Source organism: Chanodichthys erythropterus, chromosome 11 (assembly GCF_024489055.1).
Source record: "Chanodichthys erythropterus isolate Z2021 chromosome 11, ASM2448905v1, whole genome shotgun sequence".
In the NCBI taxonomy this organism is placed as follows: Eukaryota; Metazoa; Chordata; class Actinopteri; order Cypriniformes; family Xenocyprididae; genus Chanodichthys; species Chanodichthys erythropterus.
Window position 1 is genome coordinate 29,641,281 of NC_090231.1, and position 13,996 is coordinate 29,655,276.

The 13,996-nt window shown below is 36.5% G+C and overlaps 1 protein-coding gene across 1 annotated transcript in view; it reads left to right on the top strand.

The window, feature by feature from the left end:
* fto (FTO alpha-ketoglutarate dependent dioxygenase) overlaps positions 1-13,996 on the top strand; it is a 159,587-nt gene that overhangs the window by 62,390 nt on the left and 83,201 nt on the right. The window contains exon 8 of the mRNA XM_067402304.1: positions 4,757-4,881. Coding sequence (XP_067258405.1) covers positions 4,757-4,881 — 125 coding nt within the window. The remainder of the gene's footprint in view (positions 1-4,756; positions 4,882-13,996) is intronic.

A 13,996-nucleotide genomic window follows, 5' to 3' on the forward strand; every position in this document is an offset into this window, starting at 1 on the left:
TGTTAGTTATCACCAAAGCTCACGCTATTTTGCTGTAGATCATTAAAAGGTTGCGCTGCCTCAGAAGTCTGTTTGAAATCAGTTTCCTGAGTGTCAGTGCCTGATAGAGCAGCGAGGCAACAAGTTAGCTGCCTAGGTTTTCGGATGCAGCCCTTGTTTTCTGTGGCCTCATGGCAAGGCCGGCACCAAGGGGGGCATTCAAACTAACAAACAAAAAACGGGAAATTTCATTTCAATACATGTTGTTCCAAACCTGTATGACTTTCTGTATTCTTTGGAACAAGAGGGGAAAAAATCTAAGAATATTGGTAACTAAACCATTTTGATGACCGTTTACTTCCATTGTATGGACAAACAACATTGAGACATTTCTCAAAATATTTTATTTTCCACAGAAGAAAGAAAATACTGAAGTTGTAGAATGACATCAGGTTGAGTAAATTATTATTTTTGGGTGAACTCTCCATTTAAGAAATAAGATTTAAGACATAAGTTTAATGCGCTTGACATTTACAATGATCTATGACAGTATGAAAACATACACGTTCATTAATTGATACATAAATGTGGAAATTCAATTTAACATGTTTTACAGCACTAATGTCAAACAAAATCATACTGACGTAAATGAAAATGATGCTTTCTGTACCTTATGTTTGTCACATTGCCTATGTTTTGTATATTTTACAAAATTATAAAATACAGTCTAGTTGTGTAAATGTAGTTGTGTGTTTTGTCTAACGTAGGTTTTCTAAAGAATGCCCACTGGCTGTTATGTGTTTTAAGTGCTCATGTCATACTTTATCTTAGTGTCTCCTGTCTGACGCTAGCTGTTCAGGTTTCTATAGGTATTTTGGATGGCCTTTCTGCTATTGGTTGGCTGGTGTACCTGCCACATAGTCCTGGTGAGTGTGCATGTGTGTTTATACTTCCCCTCTGTTAGTGTGGGGTAACCCGAAGTGTGTTTCCTTGTACAAATACACACAGCCTCTGTTAGTCACTTGCCCTCTGTCTCACCCTCTCCACTGTGGTCCTTAACCCAGGAGCACTGCACAACATCACCCAGCTGACGACAGCTATCGTCATTCAGGGGTAAACAAGGGCACACACAGATAAGGTGGGCATATATAGGGTGATAAACGCAAGTTGGTTGTATAAATTTCTCTCATCAACCCGCCTTGTAAACACATTATACACAGTCTCTCTCTCTCTCTCTCTCTCTCTCTCTCTCTCTCTCTCTCTCTCTCTCTCTCTCTCTCTCTCTCTCTCTCTCTCTCTCTCTCTCTCTCTCACACACACACGATCATGAGTCACTGTTGTTGTGTCATCTATGTTTAGTCTGATGTGATTCAACTGACCTTGTGACCCCACAGTCAGAGTTAGTCTTGGCAGACTCTTTCACCTGGCGCTTTCTTAGACAGGAAAACTCTAACAGGTAACGACCGCTGACAGGTAATGCTTCAGTGAGAGACAGAAGTGCTGTCTCACGGATGAACGCGGGATGAAAAGAAATAAAGAAAAAAGAGATCGCTGTGAAATGGGTGAGGTGAACCAACGCTGAGAGCACTTTTTGCGTATGCTTTCTCACCTGTCAATCATTTTAAGTCCTGCTACTGTAGAGAAAGACAGCGAGAGAGGGAAAGTTTGACATCTTACGTCTTTTTAAAAGAGAAGAAAACTCTGATAACTTTAAAGTAATATTAAAAATATTTTTAGATGTAATATTTATGTTTACATTTTATATTTTTATATTCAAATACTGAAGGGGTGGATTTACATCCCACTCCTCTTTTGTTAGAACGAATAGGATATCAGAGTTTCTTAAATCTATTGCATTTGTCCTGGTATTAATGTTACGGCAATGTCTTTATTTAATGTTCTGAGAAGTGACTGAGGGTCTGACCAATGTCAGGAATACAGTAATAGTGCCAAGTGTTATTATTTAGTGTTTACAGCACCATTTACAGCACCAATTTCTGTTAGTAGAAGTTCATATCACTCAAGTTTGCTCTGCATGGATGTATTGTTCTGTCCTGTGATGTGGTGTGTCTCAACCTTGAAAGGAGGGGTTGTTTAGGAATGTGACCATGCTGAAGGAACAGGAGAAATCAACAGTCACCCAAATGTGCCCTTTTGGGATTTATGACTCTCCTCTGACCCTTATAATAAGTGCTTACGACTGAGAACTTAATATGTTACAATTATATTTTTTAAATAACCACATTTGTGTAAAGAACTGAATATCATGTTCGGACATTGCTAGAATTATCTGTATTGTTGACCTATCACAACCTGTAGAAATGATGCCTATAAATATTGTTTGTTCTATGTCCTTAGTTATTTTGGGGCTGGATACTCATGTCCTATGGCCATTGGAGGTTTGGAGAACTTCAGTAAACACTGTCAACTAATCTTCGTTGAACATATTGGTCTCTCTTTTTGCTGTCAAACTGTGTTCCACAACTTTTTTCAGTAACTTTTTTTCAAAGAAATGTACTGTAAAGGATGCATTAAGTGGGTCAACAGTGGCAGTACAGACATTTACAGTGCTACAAAAGATAAAATAAATGCTGTATTCTTTTAAACTTTGTATTCACCAAATAATACTGGGGGAAAACTGTTTCCACACAAATATTAAGCAGCACAACATTAATAGTAAGTGTTTCTTGAGCAGCAAATCGGCATATTAGAATGTTTTCTGAAGGATCATGTGACATTGAAGACTGGAGTAATGATGCTGAAAATACAGCTTTGCGGTCACAGGAAAAATTACATTTTAATATGTAGAAAGAAATAGAATGCAGTTATTTTAAATTGTAATATTATTTAACAATATTGCTGTTTTTATGTGTTTTTGATCACATAAATGCAGCCTTGTTGAGCATAAGAGACTTCTTTCAAAAACATTTAAAAAATCTTACCAACCCTAAACTTTTGAATGGTAGTTTATATTTGAAAATGTTTATATATTATTAAATATATACATATAAAAAAATATGTACAATGAAACATTGCTGAAAAGCAAATATAATTTTGTCCTTCTGTTTCTGATTCTGGCTTAAGGGATTAGTTCAGTTCAGAATTAAAATTTCCTGATAATTTATTCACCCTCATGTCATCCAAGATGTTCATGTCTTTCTTTATTCAGTCGAAAAGAAATTAAGGTTTGTAAGGAAAACATTCCAGGATTTTTCTCCATATAGTGGACTTCAGTGGGGACCAACGGGTTGAAGATCCAAATATCGGTTTCAGTGCAGCTTGAAATCTACATGATCCCAGATGAGGGTCTTATGTAGAGAAACAATTGTTCATTTTCTGAGAAAAATAAAATTTATATACATTTTAAGCACAAATGCTTGTCTTGCACTAGCTCTACGATGCACCACGCATTACGTAATCACGTTGGAAAGGTCACGCGTGACATAGGCGGAAATACCGAACCAGTGTTTGCAAAGTGAAAGTGAAGCTGCACTGAAATTGACATTTGGACCTTCAACCCGTTGAATCCCATTGAAGTCCAATATATGGAGAAAAATCCTGGAATGTTTGCCTCAAAAACCTTATTTTCTTTTCGACTGAAGAAAGAAATACATAAACAGTTTGGATGGCATGGGAGTGAGTAAATTATTAGAACATTTTAATTCTGAAGTGAACTAATCCTTTAACCATCAGAGTTTGTAAAATGGAGTCCTGCAGCATAAATAAAGAATAGATTTGACCTCTGACATGAAGGGGATGAATGTATATTGATTTGTTTAAGCACTGGCTAAGAGCTTGTCTATGGGATTGGCAGTAAAGCTTGATTCCTTTATTTTCTTTATTTAAAGATAAGAGATGTTGTTTTTTTTATTGAGGATGCTCAGGGATCTTTTACGATCCAGATCTGCTTTGTAAACCTAATGTCGTTTTATGTTACCATATTTGTGCCAGTCATAAATGTGTTACTGAAAAGAAGAATATTTACTATATAATTAATATTCTGTCCAGATTTTATGAGATGGGTAGAGAATGGTTGTTTATTATTACAGTTGTTTTTGGTGCAGAATTTTAGGGATAACTAATTACATCACCAAAAAAAAAAAAAAAAAAAGGAAAAAGCTTTTTGAAACCATACTGCATGAAAGCTTTGTGCGACCATACTGGAAAACTTGCATGCCTTATGGCATGACTTTCAATTTTAATTAGATTTGCATTACATCACATCCCTGTAAGTTACGAGACACTCCATAACTAACAATGTTTTATCATTGGTGTCAAACCTGGCTTTGCGCAGTTTAAATTGAATCTATGTAATTTTATTGTCAAATTGTAATGCTTTTGCCCATTGTAGAGGTATCATGGAGTTGTGGGTTCTGTATATAAATTTCACTACCGTTCAAAAGTTTGGGGCCGGTAAGATTTTTAAAAATGTTTTTGAACATTTTTGAATGTATGCTCACCAAGTCTGCATTTACTCAACAAAAAATTCAGTAAAAACAGTAATTTTGTGAAATATTACAGTTTAAAATAATGGTTTTCTAAAATGTTAATATGCTGATTTGGTGCTCAAGAAACATTTCTTATTACTATCAATGTTCAAAACTGTTGTGCTGCTTAATGTTTTTGTGGAAACTGTAATACGTTTCTTTCAGGACTCTTTGATGAAAGTTCAAAAGAACAGAATTCATTTGAAATCGAAATCTTTTGTAACATTGATGTGACATAATTGACTGACTTGTAGTTTGAAGTTACAATTGACTGTGTTGTCTGTTTCCAGACTCAGCTGCTGTTGGCTGTGGTGGAGGATGAGAACACAGCACAGGAGAACAGAAGAGAGATGGCCGACATCTTGCTGAACGCTCTAACGGACAGACAGCAGCACAGACAGACATGGAGGGACAGGTATGTGCCCATGTGTTAAACTTTTGTGTTTAATGTCACATCTTCAGTGAATTGTATAGAAGAAAGGACTTTTTTTTGTTCAGCAGGAGGACAATCCTTCAGGCTGAGAGAGTTCACACAAACACACGCATACACATGTGCTGATAGCCCATTGACTTCCTTCCTCTGAGATAAGGGCGACTGAGAGACATAACCCATTTGTTCCGATAACAGAGAGAACCAGCCTTGTGCACATAGATATACATACCAACAAATAGCACACACACCATTTTTTCTCTTTCTTTATTATTTCCCAACAGGCTACTCTGTGTGTGTGTGTGTGTGTGTGTGTGTGTGTGTGTGTGTGTGTGTGTGTGTGTGTGTGTGTGTGTGTGTGTGTGTGTGGTGATCTGTCTTGAAACAAGTAAATTTCCATGTTGAAGTTGCGCTTTAACCTTTACTACATTAAGGGCTCCTCCCTGTCCTCTTGTTTCTGTAAAGTGGCCCCTTTAAGGGGGTCGCCCCCTCTCTTTGACCCCAGAGTGATGCCCAGGCCTGCTGGTACCTGTAAACAGTGTTGATGTTGTGCTGAAACTGCATTCTTAAAACAGTCGATGAAAACTACAGACCAGGCTGTGGTTCATTTGTCAGACAGCGTCAGGGACACAAGCGCACGCACACGCACACATGTTTAGCCCTGTATGGTTTAATTTAGTTTTATAGAAAATTGCTAAAATATGAACGCTGACATATGACAGCAATGTACTGTAACACAAAGGAAAAATTGAAAAATGGCATTTTTTTCTCACATTCTTATTCTGTCAATAGTGGCATCAACTATATTATTGTATTACTATGATATAAATAGACCAATTTGGTGTTTGCAAACAGAGATGACGTTTTTTATGGGCGGAGCCTACCTGGTTGCAGAAAATGACAGTTGAGCAGTAGCAGTCTATGGAAGCCACGAAATAAAAGAATAAAAAAAAAGTTAATTTCGAGTTTATATCTCATAATTCTGACTTTTATTTCTCGCAAACCTGAGTTTATATCTCAAATTTCTTACAAAGAAAAACAGAATTGACCTTTCGCCGGGAGTTCGATTGACAAGCGATCTAACCAATCAGAACGCCGCATCCGCCATTTTGTCCGACAAAGCAGCCAGTAGTTAAAAGATTCACCTCGGTGGAGTTAAACTTGAAAAATGGTGTGTATTGACATCTTTCCGCGTTTGGAACAACATTCATTCTCATGTTCATGGACTAATAGGAAGAGATGATCGGTTTTTACAAGCGGTTGAGCTGAGGATCTAACGTTACAGCAATCTGTCACGACCATGGTCACGACACATTAAAGAGCAACAAAACGTTTTTTATTGTTTGAATTTCTTTAATAACTACACGGTTTGAAAGCTGGGACTTTGTTTAATATCATAAGTAACCTGCTCTGTCTTGTCTGTCAATGTGTGGTTAGTATCCTCTTTGTTCCGAAATGTATTTTTCACTGCGTGTGGAGTGACAGCGCCACGGCTTGTCGGACAAAGCAACAGTAACTAAGGGGGGCGGGGCTCGACGAAAGGCTAAAGGTGCGTTCACGTGGCCTCGTAATTCCTGTAGTTACGAGATTCTAGCTTGTAAAAAGCGTTCACGTCCTCGTAGAGCTCGTAATTACAGCTTGTAAGCTGGGAGTTTTCTGAAAGCTCCCAGATATACCACATGGCCGCGCTGTACCACCTGACAGCTGTAGATTCATTTAGGCGTTGACAGTGCTGCCATGGAAACGCTTAATTCCCAGTTCAAGGACCAAAAGGACGTGAACAGCTCCGAATATAAAGTCACGTGTTGTCATTTCAAGATTCCGGTAAATACGAGGTGACGTGAACGCAGCTTAATTGTGAGATATACTCGTTATCCTGTCTTTTCTGAATTGCAATTTATCCCGCAATTCTGAGTTTTTTCCCCTCAGAATTGTGAAATAAACTCACAATTGCGAGTTATAATGGCCGAACTGGGAGTCATAAACATGCAAATGCAAGAAAAAAAGTCAGAATTGTGAAATCAATTTTATAGACTGTTTAAAAGTTATCTATGTAAATGTTATAGGTTCAAATATTATTCCATGCTGTAACTGCTATGTATGTATGTCCTCTGAACTGCATATGTGAATATTATGTAGACTTACTGTTTACATCAAATTCCTGCTTTAATAGTAGACTAATCCTTGCAGGTGTCATCAGTCCAGTCTGTGAAACGTCTCTGTTTAGCTTCAAAGGACGTTTTCAACGATGGTTTTCTTTAAAAATTAAAACTATATTTTTTTTGCATTCTGATTCCAACATCCAGAGGCACAACAAAAACGTTTTTCTCTTATTCTGTGGATTTTGCACATTTTCCTCCAATTGCTACTGCTATTTTTCTGCAACCACTATGCGCGCGCAGCTGCAAGTGACGTAATTGTGACGTCTGTTCCAAAGAGGTCTATAGCTTTTACTGTATGCATAAATATAATAGCCCATTTATGATTTTTTTTTTTTTTTTTTTGGAAAGATAGCAATATTTTTATTCAGCATTAGATGCAATACTGTGGTAGTGACAGTAAAGACATTTAGAGTGTTACAAAAGATTTCTATTTCATATATATGCTGTTGCTTCTATTCAACATAGAATCCTAAAAAAAGTTTCAGTTTCATAATAATGAATAATAATTTAAGATCTCATAATCTTAATAATAAGAAATGTTACTTAAGAAGCAAATTATAATATTAGAATGATTTCCGAAGGATCATGTGACACTGAAGATTGGAGTAACGATGCTGAAAATTCAGCTTTGCCATCAAAGGAATAAATTACATTTTAAAAAAATATTACAACATATAAACTATGTTAAAATATATTATGTATTACATATATAACAGTTATTTTAAATTGTTATATTTCACAATATTACAGTTTAACTGTATTTTTGATCAAATAAATACAGCCTTGCTTGTCTTACCGACTCAAAACTTTATTTTTAAATCTGTACTTAATAGTTTTTTTTTTGTTTTTTTTTGTATTTTACATCTCACCGCTAAAGAAACCGAGTGGTTACTCACACATTAACCTGTACAACTTGCACATTTGCACACTGCATCACACGCACGGAAGTTTATTTCATCAGTCGGAACAGCGTGATTAGATAAAGCTACCTTCACTCCTCTGTGTGCACACACTGCAATGTGTTTGAACTCATCCCTTTTCCACTATCACTTCCTGACCCCCTTCTGGAGCGAGATAACGTCACTCTTCGAAACATCAGGCACAGGTCTGTGAAGTAGCTGTCAACAAATCGCATTTAGGGAGGCAAGGCAGATAGCTTGAGCTAAGGTTAAGACGCTGTTAAGACAAAAATGAACTCATAGCTGATAATATCTCCTCCGACACGAGCTGATAAAGTGAACGTTGTACACCATGCTTTGCTCACCTGAATACGGTGATGTATTTATACTATTATCATGACAGACTGTTACAACAACTATCATGACTCACAGCACTGAACACAAACATTAATTTCTGACCAGTCTTCTTGAAAAGAAACTTCTCGGAGCAGTGTGCTAAATCATGTTGCTTATTTTGTTGTGAAAGGCTGCAATTGTTTTATTAATTTAGTATGCAGCAGGCCCGCTCCTCACATTATGCCATTCTTTTGTCTTTGCGTCTGTGTTTTGAGTGGTAAAAACCAAATGATGGATGGTTGGCGCTACAGGCTCATAAACATAAGCACAGCGGGCTGATTGATTAAGGCTTTTATTGTCTTACAGACATTTGCTTTCTTAAACAGTAGTTTGAGTGTTGCAGACTGTGGGGCCTCTGGACCTGCTTTCAGCTATCTGAAGTTACCCTGAGGGATAGAGATGCTAAATGTGACTGTAGGCTCCTCCTGTTGACTTATGGGTACTCAGGCTTATTAACTTAGCTAATGCACTCATGCGGGTCACCTCCAAACATTTTGGCTCTTGCATTGTTGAACAGATACAGTGGGATACTCTGCATGTTTATTACCATGTGCCCATTAAATTTATTCATTTGGCAGATGCTTTTATCTAAAGCGACTAACGAGGCATTTAAAGGGTTAGTTCACCCAAAAATGAAAATTCAGTCATTAATTACCCACCCTCATGTCGTTCCACACCTGTAAGACCTCCGTTCATCTTCGGAACACAAATTAAGATATTTTTGATAAAATTCAATGGCTCAGTGAGGCCTCCATTGACAGCAAGATAATTAGGCTAACACTTTCAAATGCCCAGAAAGGTACAAAAACATATTTATGTAAAAACATGTAAAAACATATTTAAAACAGTTCATGTGACTACAGTGGTACAATCTTAATGTTATGAAGCTACGAGAATACTTTTTTTGCTCCAAAAAAACAAAAAACAAAATAACGACTTTATTCAACAATATCTAGTGATGGGCGATTTAAAAACACTGCTTCATGAAATTTCTAAGCTTTACAAATCTTTTGTTTCGAATCAGTGGTTCAGAGCGTGTATCAAACTGCCAAAGTCACGTGAACCATTGAAATTTCGAAATGTTTCGAAACACTTATGACTTAACAAAGCCTCATTTACTGAAATCTCGTGACTTTGGCAGTTTGATGCATGCTCTGAACCACTTATTCAAAACAAAATATTTGTAAAGCTTCAAAGCTTCATGAAGCAGTGTTTTGATATCGCCCATCACCAGAAATTGTTGAAAAAAGGCGTTATTTAGTTTTTTTGGAGCACAAAAAGTATTCTCATCACTTCATAACATTAAGGTTGAACCACAGTTCATGTGACTACGGTTTTAAATATGTCTTTAGTACCTTTCTGGGCATTTAAAAATGTATTAAATGTATTATCTTGCTGTCAATGGAGGCCTCACTGAGCCATTGGATTTTATCAAAAAATATCTTAATTTGTGTTCTGAATATGAACGAAGGTCTTATGGTTGTGGAACGACATGAGGGTGAGTAATTAATTACAGAAATTTCATTTTTGGGTGAACTTTTTTTTTTTTTTAATGACATACAGACACTCCGGTCACCCAATTTAATATCCTGTGAGTTATTTCTATGGAAGACACCTGGAATCTCTTGTTTCCTTTACTGTGGGAATGTTTGGAAAGAAGGAAAATGCAAGGCCAGACAACTTTTTATCTGTTAAAATGACACACATCATTTTGAATTTAAAATTTGGTAAATAAACAGTGAAGGAAAAAATCTGTAACATTAGTTGATATCTTACGATGATACCATTTTTTCTGGAGTGTGGGGTATTTATATTTACTTAATATTCAGTAAATGAAATGGGGCCATTAACATAGTGCCTCATGGAACCTCTCTTTTTTGTGCAGGTACATATGATTGGATCTGTATTTCTACTGCAGTGGTTCTCAACCTTTTGGTCTCAAACTCCCCATTCTCCAACACAGTATTCAAAGGCTCCCCAATATATGCAATTTTTGGTATTTCTGTTGTAATTATAACAACAGAAACTGGGGGTGTCACTATATTAACCACGATGATAAACCACAATTCATAATTTGATTCAAAATCAACCATAATTCTAAATGATCTGTGATTTATTTTGTGGTTTTAGAAGTTTTAAGAACTGTATGTTCATCAATAAACAATTATTGAGGAGAAAAATGCTTATTATTTTTATTTTATATTACATAAAAATATATATATATATAATTTCAGCTCACGTTTAGATTTTATGGGATTGAGATTTAAAGTTTGATTCTTTTAATATATCAGTAAAAATTTCTGTCCTTTTTGGTGTCTTGAGCTACTATCTAGTTACATTTAAATTAATCAATTGATACAATTCACTTATTGTGTACATACATGTTGTTACATTGTACTTCTATTTAAGAAATACCTGAATGTAATTACAGATAAATACATCTATAATTGACTATTCCCTTACCTCTTAACCCAACCTTAACCTACTCATACCACTAAACCTGTCCCTAAACTTACCTGTATCCCACCTCAAAAGCAGCAAAAGTGTTTTATAATGCAACTTGAACACAATAAATAATACATAGTACTTATTTTTTTGATGCAAGTACAGTTAAAGACACTTAATGTAAAATGTGACCATAATTTCTTAATGTAATTATTTTTAATTCATTCTGAGGCCCCCTGGTTGAGCTCTGTTTTAAAAAGGTTAAGTGCAATGCATGTTAATGCCAGTTGTAAAAGGGACCATATATGCATATCCATCTGTGCATTTGGAATATGCTGAAATGATTTGCTCTTAAAAATGTTTTATCTTCCATAGGTCAAAATCAAACACTTACAGAAGGAAGACCTCTTAGAGATTAATTTGCATTGGCAGACGAAAGGGGTCGACCTTGTGGTTTTGTTTCATCCATATGCAAGGCGCAGTGTTGTGGGTCAAAACCATTGATCTCATCCCCTTTATGCCTGCACAGACACGCTGCAATGCAAGTTTACGTAAAAAGTACACATGTGAACACACGCTCAGATAGAACCGACCTTGCTCAGGTAGATCGTTCAACTCCTGTCACATCTACATCCCTCCGTTGACCTCTGCAGGGGTCACAGTCCATTCCTGCAGTGGGCAGATTGCGTGTTTGGGAGGTGATGAAGGGGGCAGTGCCGGGAACAGCTGTGTGGTTTGTAGTGACCGTGCTAACTGCTGTAGGCTTTGTAAGGTCATTATATGATAATGAAAATGATTACTGAATTACATGGGGGTTTGGGAGAGGGGAGGGGAGTGAACGGGCCTGAGTTTGATAAATGATCTTGGAAAATGCCCATCTGTCTCCACCCCCCCTTTCTTTCGGTCTCGCTCTCCCTCATATTTCCCTTCTTTTCCTTTTCATCTCAATCTCTGTGTTTTTGCTTATTCTGTCCTTTGTTTTCTTGCAGTATCGCACAATTTCGGAAAGTGATAGAGTGAAAAATGGAACAATAAGAAAGGTGTAAGTGGGATGAGATGAAGTGTGCATTTGTGGGCATGTGTAGTGTTGAACTCTCGGTGAAACCACAGGAGAGAGAGAGCAGCCACCGTTCATACTGTATATCAGATAGTGGGAAATCAACTCGCCCTCTTCCAGATACACAAGATGTCTATCAGGTTTAAGTGGACAGGGCAGATTTAGGGCATCATTTACTGAAACATGTAGGTCATTCAAAACCATTTTTTCATAGATGAAAAGAGCAGAAGATCATGCACTTGGATGGATGAGTGGCTCTATTAAAGGCTCAATTTATCAATCATTTAATTTAAATCGGAAAAGATTTATGAACTTCTAAAGACTAGTTAATCTGCTTTCTGGTTTTATTTCCATATGTTATTTTGAAATGTATGTAATATATAACACATTTTTTATGAAAAAAAAAAAAAAACTACCAAAAAAAAAAAAACGCCTAGGTTAATGTTCATTTATAAATATACAATTGCTCTGTAAGTCATGCTCTTTCACAACGAAAAAGTCTCTTACACCGTGTCTACACCGGATGCGACCGTTGACGTGTCGCATCACGTTGCGCCACAACAGCTAGAAGCTGTCTACACTGGATGCGATAAAGTGACCATTGCAAATCCATTTGTTCTTCTTATGAGAAGTATCGCGAGTGCTTGGAGTACATCATACATAGTTTACTGTCGGGGATTTGTCGTGTCGCGTCGTGTTGCATTCCATTTAGGGTTGGGCGATGTCCCCTTAATTGGCAGTTGTAATCAATTGCCAAATTCAAATGTGCGTGTGCGCTTTGGCTGGTGCTAAACCAGAGATGGACGCGCGCAGCACTTTTCATATATCACAAATATGCAGTGTTTTCAACCACATAATGTTTATTTTATGTTTCGGATGTTTAAATACATATAAGATGTTGTGAATCCAACAGAACATGTGGCACAAACTAACATGGCGACGCCCATAACATGTATAGCTCAACTAACGCAATCATTATAAAGTTGTTTAAACAGCAAAACACATCCACTTTCACATATTTGACAATCGGAATATAAGATATTTCATGTTATAGTTAACAAATAAGTGAATATTTTGAATAAAAAAGGAAAACTGAAATAAAAGCAGATCATCAGTCATACAGCGCTGCGGTGTGTGTGACATGACAAGCAATGACGCGTCACCATGGAAACCATAAAGCGATATGTTCTAAATACGTTCTAAATAAAGCCAGAATATTTTAAATTTACAAGCGAATGGGTTATTTTATTTCCCAACTAATGACTCATCCAGGCTTTCCAATAGGTTGCACGTGAGGGGAATAAAAGGGGCGGAGAGGAGCGGGGGCGTGGCATCACGATGGTGTCTCTCCGGTGGTGATATCGTCCATCGGCACAACCCTAATTCCATTGCAACATCACTGATTACGATGGGTTCTATTGTCTTTTGTCGCATCGCACTGCTCACGATGGTGTTATGCTTGCCAAGGCTTTTGATTAAAAAGGCTGTATAAACACTAATAGTGTGAAATATTATTACAATTTAAAATAACTGTTTTCTATGCTAATATATTTCAAAATGTAATTCATTCTTGTGATGGCAAAGCTGAATTTTTAGCATCATTACTCAAGTCTTCAGTCACATGATCCTTCAGAAATCATTCTAATATGCTGATTTGGTGCTAGGCTTGGATGATACACCTATCGGCTGATTCAATACTACATCATACTTGGGTGCAGATTCGATACGTATTGCGATTTTTTTTTAAATTTTTTTTTTATTTTTAAGAATTGCGATTCTACAAGTATTGCGATTCGATATTGCTATTGTATTTTCCTTTGTTTTTGTTTTTTGTTTGTTTTTTAAACACTAGACCATGGGAAATAGTTGAATTATACACTTATACAGACTGTACATGATATATAAGATGTCATATTTACAAAAACAATTCTTCAAAACTTTCTGAGTTTTATTTCAGAAGCATCATCCATTATAGTACTACATTATCGTGAATGATCTAAAATTCAATGAAAAACACATTTTCAGTCTATTGTCGCCACCTAGTGGTGAAACAGTCGTTATTTGAAACGTTATTTAATCAAAAGGTGATTTACTCTATTTTGATCACTACTGTAGACATCAGTGTTTATATTTGAACTATA